We start from the raw sequence: 18888 nt of genomic DNA on the forward strand, positions 1-18888 counted from the left end.
GTGTGAGTGCAGAGGTGCTAAACAACTTCTCCTTTTCACAAACACCGGCAGCTGGTGGGAATGATTTGCTCCCCGGCTGACCTCCCGCTGGCCGCCTGTGGGCTCCTTCATGACCAAGCCCATCCTCTCCCAGTCAGTGTCCAATGACAATGGCCTATAGGGCAAATCACCTCGCTCTTACAAACACTAAAGCTCCAGTCACCGTGGATGCAAAAAAGTGTTGGTTCTCTCCTCCTCCTCCACCAACGCCAGAAGCAGCAACAAAAATAAAACCAAAAACTTTCTTCTCTTTTCTTTTACACGCCAGTGGCTCACATCAAGAGCCTAAGTATAATCTCAGACTCTTTCTTTCTTCATCTCCTAATTCTGTTCATCATTAGCTTTGCAGTGTTATCCACAAATAGGCTGTGATTCTTTCTGCTTCTCCATTTTCACGGGGACGTGGGGTGCAGAAACCAACGCTCTCCCTCCCCTAGAAAAATGCAGTAGACTCGCCTGGTCTCCTCGCTTCCACCACTGTCTCCTGCACTGTTCATATCTGTTCCCACAGCACGCGGCTTCTCTGTTTATTGACTGGGACTCTTCTCCTAACAGGGAAGGAAGGTGTCTCGTGCATGAGGCCGACATGGTACATGTAAGTGAAACCAGATGGCATTTCTATGTCTGACAGATGGAAGCGACTTACTGGATACCTGTCTTTAGTGTATACGGAAGCATCCTGTTGGCTTCGTGCGTCTCATCTCCTCCCGTGTGCCCCCTCCACCCCTCCCCACACAGCAAGCCAGAGCAGTCTTTTTAAAACCAGACGGCAGGTTACGTTAAACCTCTGCTTACAACGCTTCTGTGCTTCTCATGACCTTTTGGGCAAGTTCCGCATTCCCTACCATTGCTCCTCAGACCTTCCAGAAACCGACCCTGGCCTGTTGGTACAAGCCCATCTCCAACCTGTCCCCGAGTGGCACCACACATCAGCCAGGCTGGCTTCCGTTCATTTCCTGCAACACGAAAACACTTTCCCCCCAAGGTTTATGTACTTGCTGCTGCTGCTGCTGCTGCTGCTCAGAAAATCATGTTCCCTTATTTTCACTTGACTAACTCTATTTCATTCTTTTCATCTTCGCTCAAATATTACCTCCTCTGAGAGGTTATAAAGTATTAATTTATATAAAGGAATATTTCTTTCCCTTCTGAGCTAGTCTGTCTTAACACCCCGGTTGGGTATTTCACAGAATTTGCCGTAAGCCACATTTTTCTTTTTTTTATTCGTTGTCATCTTTTAATCTTCAGCCTTTTTCCAATAATATATTAACCCATATAATTGAGGGCATCACACAATTACCTCCATCACCAAAATTGGTGCTTGGCACATAGTAGGCACTTGCTAAATCTTTAAAATGTATTCTCATTCCATTTCAATGTTTTGGTGACTTCTGTGAATTGAATTGTGTCCCCTGAAAATTCACATGTGGATGCTGTAACATGACTGTATTCAGAGATAGAGTCTTTAGAAGATGATAAAGGTTAAATGAGGTCATAAGAATGATAGGACCGGGGGCCTTATAAGACTAGGAAAAGACAATTCCCTATCTATCTACCTACCTATCTGTCTCTCTCCCTCCCCTCTCCCCCTCGCCACGCACTCAGACGACAGGCCACATGACAGCAAAGCAGCCATCTGCAAGCCAGGAGTGAGTCCTCAACAGAAACAGAGCCCTGCTGGCCCCCTGCTCTTGGCTGCTGGCCTCCAGGACTGTGAGAGAACACCTTCGGCTGTTTAAGCCCCTGTCTGGTTTTCATGGCAGCCCTGGCAGATGGAGACAGTGACCAGCTCCAAGCACAGCTCCGCATGTCATTCCGTATTAAAATACACAGATATTGTCTAAGTGTTTTGTTTTTTTTTTTTCCATTGGATCACAAGTGTGTCACCAGGCCATAACAAGACATGAAAGAGCGAACTGTGGGTTAGGCTCAGATTTTATTTTATTTTGTTTTCATAAATATTAAACTATGGCAGCACTATATTGTAGTACAGTGATGGGCAAAAAAAAGAGGATGAACTGCTGGATTATGGGTAGAAAACCCAACAGCTGTCCTGCGTCCACTGCCCACTGACCCAAATGCCGTGCGTGCTGCAGACCTGACCTTGGCGCCTCTCCTCCCTTCCTTCCCTCCTGGGTTCTCCCACAGTGCACTGTGCGAGCTGTCCCGCGCTGCAGAGCTGTAAGGTCACCTCGAGCCCCTGGGGGCGCCCACTAAGCTGCCCGTGCTCTGCAGTCAGGGCGCTGCCGGGCGTCCCTCACCGCTCTGACCCGGCGGGGTTCACAGGGGTGCCCGAGAGCGTTAGACAGTGAAGGAGCGGTGGAAAAAAATCGGAGGTAACTAATTAAGCAATCCAGGAACAGGAAAGACATGTCGATGCAAAAGGTAAGACAATCCCCCCAACTGTTGGAGGTCGTATTTCCGAAAATGCCATGATTAGCATGCCTGAGATTGGAAAATGTGAAATCTCAGAAAATAAGTCACTCAAAAAAATGTATGTGTGTGTGTGTGTTTTGTGTGTACTCATATAGATAAAAAGTAAAAGGATGGCAAAAAAAAAATTAGTAAGCAAACACAAATCAAAAGAAAGCCAGAGTAGCTATATGCATATCAGAAAAAAGTAGATTTCAGAACAAAGAAATTTACCAAGGAGGTTGAGGGCTATTACATGATTACAAAGGGTCAATCCATCAAGAAGAAATAAAAATGCTAAATGTGTATGCACCTAGCAACAAAGCTTCCAAATTCATGAAGCAAAAATCTAATAAACTTAAAAAGAGAAACAGACACGTATATTTTAATAAGAGTTTACTACTCCTCTTCCAATCGCCAATATAACAAATGGATGGAAAATAAGCAGATGTAGAAAACCAGACCAACCACTGGAACTCATCTGTATTTATAGAGCACTCCATCCAATAACACCAGATTCTCAAACACACATGGAATTCACAAACATAGACCATATTCTTAGGCACAAAACAAACACACATTTAAAAATATAGGAATCATATAAAGTATATCCATAGGCTATAACAGAATTAAACTGGAAATCAGAAAGATAATTGGAAAACCCCTAAATATTGGGCAGTTAAGCAAATAGACACCTAAATAATTCATGTGACAAAAGAAGAAGACTCAAAGGAATTAGAAAATATTTTTAACTGAATGGAAATGGAAACAAAATATCAAAATTTTTACGAAGCTAAAGCAGTGCTTGGGGGAAATTTACAGCATGAAATTGCTTCTATCGGGGGGAAAAAAGATAGGTCTTTGTGATAGTTTAAAATATGCTGTCAAATTCTTTTATTGAATTCCCTTTAAGAGGTGGTGCTTCTCCCTTGAAGGTGGTCTGAATGCATCATGATTTCAGGATGAATTACACAGGGTGGTATAGGTGTCATTACAGACATTAGATCAGTGGTCCAAAATGTAGCATCCAGAATTAGACCCGCAGACGTGTAAGGATAACCAAATTTCGACAAAGGCACAGAGGCAACTCGGTAGAAAAGGACAGTCTCCCACAAGCAGTGTTGGCACCATTGCACCTTCAACCATAGCAAAACACAACAGCAACACCTGACCCACACCTCACCCTTTATACAAACATTAACTCAAAATAAGTCATACTGAAATACGATATATAGGACTATAAAACTTCCCAAAGAAAACATGACAGAAAACTTTGTGACCCTAGATTAGGCAAAAAAAAAAAATATTAGATGTGACAAAAATAAAAGCAGAATGTATAAATGAAAAAAAAACTGATTCACTGTATGCCACTGAAATTAGAAACTTTGGTTCTCTGAAAGAGAATGAAAAAAGAAGCCAAGTGTCTTACAAAAGACTAATTAGTACCCAGAATATGTAAAGTACTTTCAAACCCAACAATATGGTGACAAAAACACAGTGCTTAAAAATAAGCCAAAGGTTTGAATAGACACTTTACTAAAAGATGCATGGAGGGCAAGTATGTTTATGAAGAGACACTATTCAGAAAATGCAAATTAAGGTCACAATGAGCCACCACGAAAGGCTGATTTAAATGGCTAAAATTTAAAGAACATACAATAAAGCTGATAGTACAAGCAATGGAACTCTAACATGCTGCTGGAGGGAGTGCCGCTGGAACAGCAACCCCTCTCAGGAATTTATCCAAGAGAAAGGAATTTTAGTTCCTACCACAACCTGTATGTGGCTGTTTAAAGCCTCTTTATCTATAGCTTTCAAAACCTTGAAGTAACACACGCACTCTTGAATAAATTCATGAATTAAAAACTTGCAGTGCATCCATAGGATGGAATACTCAACACTAACATGGGAAAAAGGCGGGAAGCACAGAGCCGCATGGCTGCACACCAGCTGCGACAAGCTAAGTGTCAGTGACGCCATCTCGCTGGCATCCTGGAAGGCGGGACCCTGGAGACAGAAAACAGGCCAGCTTCTGCTGGGGCTGATGGGGGAGACAGGTTGTTGTCGTCGCCAGGGGTTTGCGGAGGAGGTTTCGGTGTTGAGATGCCCAACGTAAAAAAGGCACACGGAGCCCACAGGAGGAGGAACCAGCCTCTTCAATCAGTAGTAGCAACCTTCCATAAGGGTTTGGGGGAGACGGGCACATGGGAGTGCGCATGCTCCCTCCCGCAAGTGCAAGTCATGCTCACACAAGGGCTTATGTAACCAGAGCCTTGGCGCCTGTGCAGCAGTCTCCGGGGTTCGCCCCCGTACCCCAGACTGCACATACAGGTCCCTTTCCATCTAGTCCAGCGGTTCTCAACCTGTGGGTCATGACCTCTTTGGGGGTCGAATGACCCTTTCACAGGGGTCACCTAAGACCAGAAGATATTTACATTATGATTCATAACAGTAGCAAAATTACAGTTACAGAGTAGCAACGAAAATAATTTTATGGTTGGGGGTCACCACAACATGAGGAACTGGGTTAAGGGGTCGCAGCATTAGGAAGGTTGAGAACCGCTGTTCCACCGCGGCTCAGCCTGCAGCTTCCAAGTCCAGCAGACAGACAACACCATGCGAAGTTTCTGCCTGTCTTTTAAGAGCATGGCTACCGTCCCTTATTCTATCATCGTAAAATAATTACTACTTCCTCTAAAAAACGAGAGAACTTGTCCTTACGAATGAAAGCTGGAGGATTAAACCGAGCTCCAAAGGGATTACTTGACAAGCCCTCGCTTCTCTTAAAAGCGGAGGTTACACCCAGTAAACTCTTAGAGGCTTCTTTAGTTAAAGCGACCAGCACATCTGTGACGGAGACTTAAATCACATTTACGGCTACAGAGGTTTTTAAAAACGATATTTAAAGTGTTCTCAAAAAATCAATTATAACCAAATTGAGACAATGTTTGAGGAGGCGCAAAGAAGAGACAGCGAAGCAGGCTTACCAGACGACAGGCCGTAAATTTCATCTGCTCCCTCCCTCCCTCCTTCCCTCCCTCCCTGTTGCTTTTTGCTTTTTGCTTTTCGTTTTCCTATTCGTTTGTTGAATGTTTACTGAGTTCTCAATCCTTTGCAAGTCTGTATTCCATGTGGTTCAGCCTTTCTAACTGATCTTTTATAAGAATATTTGTTTTATATTTTCGGTTTATTTTCCACATGAGTGACATCACACAGTTCTTGTCCTTTTCTGACTGATTTTGCTTAGCACAATGGTGCGGCCACAAATGGCTGTATTTTATATTTTTTAAATTTAGTTTTATAAGTAAAATCAATAAATGAACAAAATAAAACAAACTCATAGATAGATACAGCAGAGTGGTGGTCACGGGAGTGGGGGAGGGGAGGATGAGGAAGCAAGGGGTCAGGTACACAGTGACGGAAGGAGACCAGGAGATGAGCTCACATATCAAGTGGTGCACCTGAAATTTCTGAACCGTTGTTAACCAATGTCACCCAATAGCTTTAATAACTACTTTTTAAAAGGCTACTTGTTAGGCCTGGCCCTGTGTGACCCTGCCCCACATGCCCGGAGCCGAACAGGGGACTTGAAACCCCTGCAAACCTGGAGGACAGAGGTCAGGCCGCACCTGCTCCCGATATCCCCTGTGTGGTGACAGCCCCTTACACACGTCAGACCAGAGGGCACTGGCTGCATTTGTAAATGCCACAGCAATTTCTCTAAGGCCTGGTGACGGGGACCCTGATGCAGCCTGTCGGCGATATGACAAGCACCGAGAGAAAGAGAGGCGAGCTGCGGCAGTGACCCCGACCCTGGTGTCAGGTCACACTGAGGAGACCCGCGGCACTCCACAGGGAGGGGAACGTTTCTGCAAGGGCTTATCGGAGGGAGTGCACACTTCCCACTTCTTATCGCGAGGTAGGAGTCTGTGCCGTGGAGATGAGCATACAGGACACAGACACTCGATAAGCATGCCTGGGCGGCACCGGGATTCTCTCCGAACCTGAGCAGGAAGTAGTGACAACAGGGCCTCGGGGCTCCGTAACAGCACTGGGGGACGCAGAGAAGATGGGGCTTTACACCTGGGAGGAGGGCCTCCTGCCCATCTACACTTTCTGTTAGGAAACATTAGGGCTGCAGCTCCCAAGGCCTTTCGCAGGCACGGTTACTCTGTATACTGTCACATACAGACACTGAAAGCAGTACATAAGAGTTTCAGGGGAGACAAGGAAACCAAACAGCTCCCTTCACTCTGGATAAAGATTTATCAATGCAGTTAATTCAACAGACTTTTCCTGATGGACTGCTGATGGGGGCGCTGCACCTGGCACCAGGTAGCTCACTGCTTATCTGGGTCAGACATACCGGAAATCAATATGAGCTGATACATGGACAGATACCAAATTTATGATACGTTATTTAAGTGATTCAAACCTGCGCGCGCACACACAGACACATACGGCTCCAGCTAAACTTCAGAATGCCAATAATTTGGCCTAACTTCTTAGGTCACCAACATGCTTTGCTCTCATCAGTGACACACTGCAGCCTGTGTCATAACTTCAGGGTTCACATTATCACAGCTTGCCAATAACAACATTGTTCTGTCTGTTCCCCCAAAAAATATCCACAATAGTATGCCAAATTGTACTGGAAATTAGACTTAGTAGCAAGATGCCACATTTTTTATAGAGTATTGAACCAGCAATCTGAAGACTTGACTTCTAGGCTCAATCATGTATCCTTGGTAAGATGTCGACACAATCACCACATTTCCTTTAGTTTCTGTGTCTTCATCTCTGCAGCACAAAAATAATGCTTCCCTGCTAATTAAAAATAAGCTGGACATAGATAAAAGTGTTTATTAACCAATAAGGCAAATTAGGAAATCCTTACCTATCACACTAACATGTAAAAAAGCTATTTTACAAATTTTATTAGCATGAAGGATTTGCTTGTACCAATATTTTATTAAACAAAATTAGGTAAATAAACCTCAGTGGATACAATGTGGTAAATTTCACATTAAATGTGCACAAGTACACTTTAAGACCACCTTTCACACAGAAAAGAAGCAAAGATAATATGCAACCGATGTGACTTTTAAACTAGCCTGCTCGACTTGTGCCTTTCTTAGAGATACTTTATTTAGTACCATAAAGTCGTTATAATTTGTCCTATGTCTTCCCCCCTGCCAAAGTTCTTTTAGAAGAAAATAGAAATTCAATTCTGTCTTTCAAGGAAATGCAGTTTTATTTTCATGCGAAACTTGCAGAGCTTATTAATAATTTACACTGGATCATAAGGCGCTTTCACAGAAAGTGTCAACTCAGGTGCAAAGGAAAGAAAAAGCCACCTGGAAACCACAACCTGTACTGGAATTAAAGACGAAAACGCATCCAGTTCCCTGCTCAATAATCCTACCAGAGCTGCCACTTTGAAAATTTATACCAAAACAGTCTCATGTAAATGACTTTTTTCAAAAAGCGCTTCTGGTCCAAAAGCTCCCTTCTCCAGTTTTCAGCTAGCGTGACCCTAAGGGCCAGTCCACACCTGATAAGAGACACTGACAACCCCTAACCTGACAGCAGCCGTCACCACGGCATTTGTGAGCAGTTCTCAGAACGTGCAATTTCTTTATTCTTCTCTCATCTTCGCAGAGGGCACTGCGACTGCAGAAAAACAGTAAATCATGGATTATCACCCCCTTATCCCTCAGGATGAGTGTGTGAATTAGGGAACTATAACTTCTCAATCCCCCCTTTTAAGTATTTTTTCTGAAATTGCATTTGACCACATAACTTTCTAGCTGTGTAAACAAAGATTAATTCTTAACCCTTATTTGTCCAGTAACCGCGCTCAGGCTGGGTGTGACTTCGGTACTTGTGATGGGGCCGTAGATTCCAGAAATCACGGAAGGATTTGGGTTTGCTGAAACAAGACGACCAGCAAGACGGGTGTCATGTGCTGGTCGGGCTGCCCCTCCGGCCACAGAGCCCCAGCAGAGCAGACATGGCCAAGGAGAGCACGGCGGGTCACCTTTCCTTGGTTCCCAGGACTCCAGTCAGAAGGGGTGGCCGGCCCACGTTTCAACCTGAGGTGGACAGGACAGCAGACAGCAGCAGGGGAGATGAGCAGACATGTCGGGGTTGCTCACTGGATCTCCCTGTTCCCCGGCTGAGCCTTCCACGCTGCCTCTCCCGTCCCTTCAGGTCTCTCTCCTCCTTGGACCCTGAGGAAGCCTGGCTAACGGGGGCCGAGAGGACCGACTCTCGGGCTCTCCAAATGTCACTTGTCTCCCGATTGAGTCTTCTCTCTCAGCAACTCATGCTTCCACCCAAAACCTCAAACAACTGTCTCTACACCTTCACCCACACACCACTTCTCTTGCCGGGATAATCCCCCCAGCGCCTCCATCTGCTCTCACGAAGGCTGGCGAGGGCCTCCCAGGAGCCTCCTGTCCCTTACGACACCCCAACCCCCCAGCTCCCGTGTCCGTGGTCCACATGATCCGTTCTATTCTCACACACGTGGCATCCCATATACCGTGCCTCAACACAGTTTCGCACCTCACTACCCGAGTAGCATTACATGACTTCAGCATGAAAATGAAAATGTAATACTTCAGTTGGCCACAGGGATTAGAAAGAGCTGTCGGCTCATAGTAGGTCCTCCCGTCTGTGGCATTAGATCTTGTTCAAACCTATCTGCTCTGAAAAATACAGCCAACTGACAACGAAAGGAAATATTAGGAACGCAGGTGTATGATGACTGTTTGGATGGGGAGGAAACCACAGCTGCTTATGAAACTAGCCACAACTTCCACCCAATTCTCAGCTCTTTCCTGCTTGGCTTCTCAGGACACTGAGCAGACAGCTCTTCTGGGTGACACATTTGCTACAGACTGTGTCTCACACAGCCTGACACTGCCGCACGGCTGGAAATTTCACACTAAAATGAGGAAAATAGTGGAATGCGTTATTATTGCTTGGAAAAATGTTGCTCCACATCGCTTGTGTGGGTATTTTTATGGCAACTACCGGATAAAGAGTGTTTGTGTGTGTGTGTGTGTGTGTGTGTGTGTGTACACACACTTGTAGAGGGTGGATGGAGAGAGAAAGAGGGGGAGGGGAAGATGGTACAGTTACCGCTGACAGGCTGGCTAGTGCCGCCTTCAAGCACAGGCAGTAACTTTTCATTTTTCATTGGCCAGAAAATATATCAGCTGAAATTTTCCTTTACTCATCCTTTTTTGTTTTTTTTTAGTGTCGGTCTTACTTATAAAGATAGATAAATCAAATCTCATCTTTTTTCAATGTAAACTACCACTGTCACAATTCAGAACATACCGTATTTGCCGGCGTATAAGACGACTTTTTGGCCCTGAAAAATATGCCTCCAAGTGGGGGGTCGTCTTATACGCCAGGTACACTTCAGATAGACTGCCCATAGTGCTTGCCCCGTGCCATAGTGGCCTCCCGATGCCCGCCCACTTCATTCCACATACCGTTCAGGCATCAGCAGCGCTGCTGGGTGTATGCTCGGCTGTTATGCGATTTTGCTGTTATGCGATTTTACCACACTCGCAAAATCACACACAGCCGACCATATAACAAACTCTGTATTTTGAGTGGAAATGTTAGGGGGTCGTCTTATACGCCGAGTCGTCTTATACACCCAGTCGTCTTATACGCCGGCAAATACGGTATATATATACACACACACATACAATATACACACACAATACACACACACATTCCCATTAGGCCTTCTCAGTTCTGCAGTATTGATAAGTAATGTAAAGCAAGTGATTTAATTTCTACACTTGAGAGCAACACAGAAATATCCTCTATTTCAGAATGTGGGTGGGCGCATTCATGATGAAGATATAGAACAAAATATACGGACCTCAACTCACTGAGGCTTTAGAGCTACAGAGAAGTCTAAGTGGGGATGAAGGTGTCAAAGCCACAGCACACGTGTGTTCACTTGTTGCACCAGGACCATTAGTATCTACATTTTCAAATACTCCTTTTTTAAATGACCAAATGTTAAATATTGGTCAAATAAACACCCTAAAGCAACAGAGGTGAATAACTTGCCCCCCAATCACGCTTCTAAGAGCCCTCCCTGTGGCATTTGTTATGTTCCCCTAGAAGTTAACTCCAAACTGCTAAATAATGTCCAGTGCAGCTACTTCTCACCGAGCACCTTAGACAATTTTCATCAGCTTTCAGGCGTAACACATGAGGCTGTGTCACAGGATGCTCACCACGCCCTCTGTTTTCCTAGTCGGAGCATTATTTTTGGTGCCTCTGCTTCTTAACATACGTTACACTGAAAGCTCAGTCTGTGTCCCATCTACCGCGGACGGCACCCTGTGACTCCTGACTGGGACACGAAGATGCCACAGGAGGGTGAGGCGGTCAGGTTTGCAGCTTGGGAGGGCCAGGTGTCCCCGAGGGAAGGAGACAGCTGTCTCCCAGCCACTCGTCCTCAGCTCGTCTCCTTCCAAACATAATAAGCCTGATACAGCTCCCATCTTTTTGTCTTCTGAGGCAAAGTCATGGGTGCAGGGACCTCAAAACTATAAACATACACCCCCAAGAGTAACGAGAAGTCTCTGACGAGTCCTGCAGGACACAGCACAAGGTAAACCCTGCCACCTCGCGAGGACAGGTTTTCATTATCGTCTCCTCTACTGCTCTGTACAAATCTGCGTGGAAGTCTGTTCAAACCTTGAAGACACTTCCGTTCTGCCTTCACATGCATGCCAGTCCCCGTGTTCCTCACTAGGAAAGGTGTCCTGTCTCTCTCCCATCTTTCTCCCTTCCTGGGATTGGGCTGAGGGCTGTCTGCTGTTGGCAGCGTTATTTTACTTCCCCGACAGTTACTGAAACTTGCACCGTCCCTCCCTCTGACATACCTTCCATCAGTATAGCTTCACGTGTCTACACTTCAAGGCTGATAGAATTTGCATTCTGTTTTCTAATCAGTGTCTCCCATACATCGACTGTAGGCTGGCTGAAGTTGAAAGTCAACAAAATAGTTTAAATTATTATGAATATGCAGATACTATTCATTACCAAGTAATAAAACGAGGATACATTCTTTCTCTCCTTGGTTCTAATGACACTCACATGCCACTCAAATGAGCTCAAGATCAAAAGGCCTGTTCTTCAAGCTCGAACCATTTGTCATATTAATTTACCTCATGTTTGAAATACAGTTTTCTTCTATAGCTCTTTTTAGAGAATTAACATCTATTCCCTCCATAATCTCCCTGTCTGTCGTCCTACCTGCTCTGTGCAGTTCTCAGAACGCGTATCATTCCTGGAGCCCACTGAAGCATGCTAATTTATGCCAGTTTTTAGAAAGAGACCTGTTATACAGCTGTTACACTGTAATTTTGTTTTCATTTGATGCCTGAATTCCACCATTTCTTGTATTCTCTATCTTCTTCTTCCTTTTTTATTTATTTATTTATTTTCCTGGAATATACCCTCCAAAAACTTTGTCACAAAAAAGGCATGGTTAATTGAGTTCCCCAGTCATGTCACAGGGGAAAATGACTTCATTAAAATCGACAGAAAGTTTGAGACTATAAACCATTTCCACTCAGAACTACGAAAGCCTCTGCACCCCGTGCCCTCGCCCCACATTTCCCAACGTTCTAACTGGGACCGAGAACTCTGAGTGAGGCTGGGCCTTGCTCTTCGGTTCGTCATATTTTGCTGTTGGCATTGGTGTTTTGGTGACTCTTTAGTCACGGTTCCTTCCTTGTAAATTTTCAGGCCTGTGACTTCTACTTCATCAATACTCTCACGTCCTGCCTTCCCAGGATTTGTTAAGATCTTTAGTGAGGAAAAGGCTACGAATGTGGCCTCGGGGAATCTTCAATGGCTTGGCCAAAATAGAGAAGCCGATAAAAAGACCAATAGAAACATCGGAGAGGTCAGATGGAAACCAGGAGGGATGGTGTGTCGGAGCCGAACCGGCTGCCAAAGTGTCAACAAGTGAGTGGACCCTGACCTTGACTTTACCCCTAGGATGCGGAGAGCGCCACCTCACAGTCCCTCAGCCCCCTCCACGCCAGGAGCTGAGTGTCCTGGCTGCCCCCAGGTCACGTCTTCACACAGACAGCTTCACACCTCACCGGCTGGGGGCCAGCCCCCCATGTCTGCCCACGGCCCCTGTGCTCCCAGGACCCTGGGCCCCTTTCACCCACAGCTGTCTCTGAAGCCAGCACAGCCCCAGGCTCCCCGGCCAGGCCGGTGTCCCTTTCTCTCATCCACCGCTTTACCTGCCCCCGCCCAGGCGGTTCCCCTGTGACCCAGCTTTCGCAGAGCCCCTGAGGGCTGCTGGAGACACCCAGCAGCTGCCCTTGTTTCCCTGTGAATTATCAGGCTCCCCCTGCAGGCCTCAGTGCTGTTCCTCACTCACCAAGCGTCTCCAGACACAGTCTTCCCCCCATCACTCACCACGCGGCCGCTCACACTCCCCACTTCACAGGGAGAGGACAGCCTGGCCCCTGAAACCAGTTACCCCTGCGCGGCTCTGCGGAAATTCACTTCCGTGGGAAGGCACCAGAGGTGCCCCACACAACTCCAGCTAAACGGATGTACACGTGCAGCGTTGGCGCAGACACCGGACACTGCTCCCTCCCACAGACCTGTCCTAACACATAACCAGTGTGGAATTCTGAGCCGTGTCAGAGGCCTGAGACGGAAAATGATGTCCTGTATTTTCAAGTGTGGCTGTTTCAGCAGTCGAGCTATTTCTACGTCCACTGCAATAAAAGTATTGGGCACATTATGTAACCATACTTACTTACATAAATGTCTGTTAAATATAATAGGAATATGTAGAAATAAAATGACATTTTCAAAATTGTTAAAATTCCAGAACTTACAGAACTTACTTTTTTTTTTACAATAATCATTAACCCTACAGCCCCCTGTGAGCTGGCTAAAGATTGACAGGTTCACGTTTTACAGTTACCTAATGCTGGGACTTTTTCTGTTAGCGATATAAGTCACTATGTGTTTTTTATAAAATGCTCAAAGGAAACCTTGTAATAATCCCGCAAAACTAATAACTGAATGTTTCTAAAGCCTCCATGCTGTCGCTCGCATTTTAAGATAGTTTTCTATCCAAATCCAGGCCAAAGTATCCAAGAAAAACTAATGCCCAAAATAGTGACTTAAAACCAAATCCCTTATGTCAAACTCACAGAAATCCATACAGCGTAGGAAAAAAATGTCCCGTTTCTTGAGGTGAGCTGATAACGTAACTTTTGAAACACTCTCCTCAGTAGGTACATGTGTGGCCTGAAAAGCCCCCACTGTCCTGGGCGCATCCCTCCCTTCTTCCCCAGACAGGAAGTGGCGTCTTACCCACACATCCAGCGCCGTACTGACAATTGCTACCTGACAGCCTTCGTGAAGTTTGGCTGGTTTTTTTTAAGCCTTATGTTCTTTAAATATTGGCTATGAGAAGTTCAAAAGCCAAATACTCTCGTCTAATTTACAATCATCTCATAACCGGGGAGCCAAGCTGAGTCAGGTCACTCAGTCCATCAGGTTTCTGACCACAGGTACGTGTTGTATTTACACGTGAACCAAGGAGGCTGGGTGCGGCGGGGACTCTGGGGAGGAGGCTGGAACCTGCCGTTACAGAGAGGAAATGCATGACAGCACTTCGGAGCACTTGGGATACATGGGCAGATACACAGGCGCAGGGCCCGCAGGCCCCTGCAGGAGGACGCAGCCGACAGGAAGCAGTGTGGGTGGTTACCGGGAGTCACAGATGGGGGGAGGGTCACTCCAGGTGCAGTGCTGCTGCCCAGCCAGGAACAGGGATGTGGAGTCAACACCAGCATGTAACGAGTCACGTCGCTGGCAGCCGTGCTGACCTCCAGCTTTAGGGGCACCGGGTCACCTCAGCACAACAGAGGCCCAAGGGGCAGGGCAGCTGGGACCTCGCACCTGGGGTGGGCAGCAACATGGCATCCTGGAATAACAAAGACAGCAAGACTCAGCGTCTCGGACTCCTTCATCACTATAGACGCACGCACACACACAATTCCTTTGGAATTTCTAGAAATTACTGCCGGGACTGGGTTTTGAAGTGAGCATGTAAAGATGTTCAAATGTAAGTGTTTCTATGACTCCTTTCCATACCCGCGGACTGCTGGGCCTCGCGCCTTCAAGATGCATATACGCTGATGTAACGTCTGTAAAGTGCGGCCAGTACATAGCTCAGTAAACGGCACCCATCCATCCACAGGTTGTGGCAGCAGCCTTGACTCAGCCCTACTGCTCACCACTCACGCCACCCGGGATCGACTGACTATCTCAGAGTCTTTCCCCTTTGCTGCATGTCCCTGTCGACACCCACGCTGAAATCGCCATCCTCTCTCTGAAGAGCAGCTTGTTGTCCTCCCTCCATCGCCTCTCCTTCCCAGTCAATCCGTTTTCTCAGGGCTGTCGTAATGATCTTTGCAAAACGCAGCTCTGTGCATGACCCTCTCTTATTTAAAGCCCTTTCGTGTTTCCTCATTCTTCTTACGACGAAGGCCAACATCCTAGGCTCCGCCTTCCTCGTCGGTCTCAGGGAGCCCAGCCTTCCCGGCCACACCGATGAGGATGAATCCCATTCTTCCACGGGAGCCCATCAAACCAGTGCCTCGTCATCTGTGTCACAGTGGGTGTGATCATCTGTGTCACTATTTGTTTAATGTCATCTTCCCTTCTAAGCTGTGAGCTCCACACAAAGCTGCTTGCTCTCTATATTTTTCCCCAAACACATTCCTAGAGCTCAGGCAATGCCTATACAGTACTTACAAGACAGAAGAGCAACATTTACTACATAAATAACAATGTACAAACATTGTGAATCCCCCATAAGTAGCTATTACAATGGTGATCTGCTCCCGCCTAATCCACTTGTACTTTCCAGCAGGGAAAAAAAGTTGTATTAAGGAGGTTTTCAAAAAGTTTAAGTAGATTTTATATCCTTTCTAGGAAAACGCATTTGAATATTCACACCTTCTTCTCCTGCCAACATGTCTCAAAGTCACACACTGAGGAAAAAAATCTGAGAAAATTCTGAGAACAGCTGGTTAGCATATTTCTTGATCTTTTTTAACTTCTATAGGAAATAAGTACAGATAAATTCATGAAGATCAGGCCTGCATGTTGCCTTCTCCGAGAAGAGGACCTGAGGATAACCCTTTCAGTTGAGTTTCCATTAAAAAAACCAGCACATGACCAATTCTAGAAACCTCCTTAGGTGGAGGTCCCGGCCATCAGGAGACCTTGGTCCCCATTCCATTGTTCATTAAGAAGCACAGACAGAAGCTTCTGGAAGCCACTCAATTTGGTGGGGCCTGACAACCACTCCAGAAAGCGGGGTTTGTGTACAGCGGGGAGAAGGGTACAGAGTAACTACACAACCTTCAAATGCTGACACTATACTCCCAGTTGATTTGGTGTTATTGCTAATCTGGGCAGTTTAAAAGACAAGAATGAATAAGAAGCAAGACACCATTTAAGCAGATCGTTCAAGCTTACAATAAAATCTAATCACTATACCTAATTACAAAGAAAAGGAAATCACTAAAGAAATTATTTCAGGCATATCAAGAATAATACGAGAAGCATATTGCAAGTTAAACTGGGGCTGCCGTCTCGCTGCACTCTTTGAACAGATGTAAGCAAATAGAATTCCTGAGAAAGAGGAGGGCAGTGATTATCGACACCGCAGGCCTGTCGCATAAAAATACGCGCTGCCTTAGCAAGCAGGCCTAGAAGAAACCAGCTGAGACCAGTAACATGAAGCTAGCCAGGCATTCGCTTCCTAGGGCTGCCCTAACAACAGACAACGTACTGGGGGCTGAAACACTAGAAACTGATTGCCTCCCAGTCTGGAGGCCGCAAGTTCAAGACCAGGGTGTGGGCAGGGTGGTGTCATCTGAAGCCTCTGTCCCGGGACTGTGGACACCAACTTCTTCTGCTGTGTCTGCACGGCCTTCTCTCTGGGTCCGTCTGTGCCCTACTCTCATCCATACGGATACCAGTCACACTGGACCACTAGGGAGGCCCCCCCAAGACCCCTCTCCTTAACGACCTCAGTAGAGGCCCTGGCCCCACACGCGTCGACATTCTGAGGTCCTCGGGATTAGGGCTTCAATACAGGCATCTTGAAGGGACATGACCAGCCCATAAAAGCATGTCAGTTACAAAAATGGTCTCACATTTTCCTTCTATGACCTAGCCATTTTCTAAATGGAGACACAGCTCACATACTCTAACAGCCACCGTTTTAAAGTGCACAGCTATGTTCATAGGACTGTCTGGGATGCACATCTGCATATACTCACTTCCAGGAGGAAGTCCGTGTTTCCTTAAGTATTAACTATGGAAACCCGCAGCCTTCATAGAAGGATGTGAAGAATTGAGTTGAGACACTGGTGAAAGTGAGAGGGTGACAGGTCATTTTAGCAGTCGAATAGAATTCTGATACACTTCTCAAATGTCCTAATGGTTTCTTCTTCTATTTTCTACAGTTAATTTCTTACCTCTCTAGCACAATGGTTCATTTAAACCTTGAAATGCAAATATATACAAATTTATTGCCACAACTCAACGACCAATGAAAGGATGATGGGCATGGCCCAGAAACGGCCAGCTCCCCACTCGCCTCCCATGGCAGGAAGATGGCAGCTGTGCAGCGTCCTTCTGGACGGCAGCACACGAGGCACACGGATGCAGGCAGAAGGGGAGCCGACACAAACGCCCCGAGTGTTTGTCTCATGAAGACAGGTCATTATCACGCCAACTGCCCCTCTTTGTTAAAACGTAGCTTTCTCCTACGTGGCTGGTTTGGAAGTTTCTTGCTCCCCTGATTGACAAACCCTGTTTCTTTCTGTAATAAAAGAAGCAATGTGCATTTTCCCTAACAGAAAATCTGATAGACTATAACCCCACACACACAGAAATCGACACATTTATGGAGGATCAACATTCACCCTACACAATGAGTATAATCTTTTAAAGAAAAATAGGGATACTCAGGTATCTGCAGTGATCTTATAAACGCTGCCTAACTATTAAAATGAAACACATAATGTACGTATGTCTGCAGCTTTACAAACGGCACTGTTTCCATACCTGATAACACCTGCAGAAAATCAGCTGCTCTCACCAGAAAATTAGTAAGTCACATCAGAGCCACACTGGCAGTAAACCGGATTATTGGTGTAAACTAGAATCGCCTTTTTCTTGGCCTGAAACAAGCTACACACAGTGGCACGCCCGCTAACATTCCTGCTGGTGCCCCGTGAGAAGGAAGAGGGCGCTTCCCACAGCGCTGCCTCCCTCAGCCGCCCTGTGACTCCTATCGGGTTTTGTCTTCAGCACAGACGTTGCGGTGCTGCCCGGAGATGGCCTCTAATGTGCCCCAGCGGCTCCCGACTTACAGCAGCTCAGTACAACGTGGGTCTCCTGTCTGCTTCAGCAGATGATGCTGTAAGCTGCTTCAGAGGGTCGCTCAGAGAACAGAGCCAGGCCCACAGGAGGCACGCACGAATGTCGGGTCCTGTGAGAGCATCCTATGTGTCACCTCCACTGCTGGGGGAATCAAGACTGCCTAAGGGAGCTCCCGGGATCCGGGATAAGGATCCGCTGTGAGGAAAAACTTGTGCCATTACTGACGAGGCGGATGAACAAATTCACTAATTACTCATTGATTAAGAAACACTTTACAAATGCAATTTGAAGTTGATTTTTGAGAAAATTTTTTCTTTTCTTAAGAAAAACCAATAGCTATAACAAGATTGAAAAGGACAACATTTCTCACCAGAACTATAAAATCTCTAAGTGCTCCAAATACCTAAGTAGAAAGAAATTAGGCAAAAGTGAGAATAGCCACTAAACATTTAGTGCCACTGGGACTCACCTCACTCTGAGGAAGCTTCTCCCACAGGGGAATGTCTGAGACGCTTCGAACCAAAGGCAGGTGGTTTGGGGAGAATCTGAGATGCGCGCCTTCTGGACAACAACTTGGCAGTATTTACCCGAAGCCTTAGAAATGCAGCTGCTCCTTTTCCAGAGATAGCCTAAAATAATAATTAAGAACCAGTAAATGTTTGGCTTTAAAGACTCCTGTAACAATATGGTTTAGAACATGTGAAGAGAGCAAACCATCCAAACATCAGTCATAAGAGATTCATTATTCTGCACCTGTACAAATGAGCGGTTATGCAAATTATTTTTATACCATGTTTATTATAATTGAAACTGTTCATGACGATAGGCTGCAAAACAATGTGAGGACATGCTGACAGAGCATGCGTTGTTTATTGAGAGCAGACAGAACAACAATAGGGGAAGAGAGGGAGAAAGAGAGGGAGGGAGGGGGAGAGAGGGGGAGGA

The 18888-nt window shown here is 46.0% G+C and overlaps 1 protein-coding gene across 1 annotated transcript in view; it reads right to left on the reverse strand.

The window, feature by feature from the left end:
- The window catches only part of LOC109387589 (uncharacterized), a 227991-nt gene that overhangs the window by 53226 nt on the left and 155877 nt on the right, over positions 1-18888 (reverse strand). The window contains exon 5 of the mRNA XM_019651645.1: positions 18413-18572. Within this exon, the coding sequence (XP_019507190.1) occupies positions 18413-18572 (160 nt within the window). The remainder of the gene's footprint in view (positions 1-18412; positions 18573-18888) is intronic.

The sequence above is a fragment of the Hipposideros armiger genome, unplaced genomic scaffold, assembly GCF_001890085.2.
Source record: "Hipposideros armiger isolate ML-2016 unplaced genomic scaffold, ASM189008v1 scaffold_163, whole genome shotgun sequence".
In the NCBI taxonomy this organism is placed as follows: Eukaryota; Metazoa; Chordata; class Mammalia; order Chiroptera; family Hipposideridae; genus Hipposideros; species Hipposideros armiger.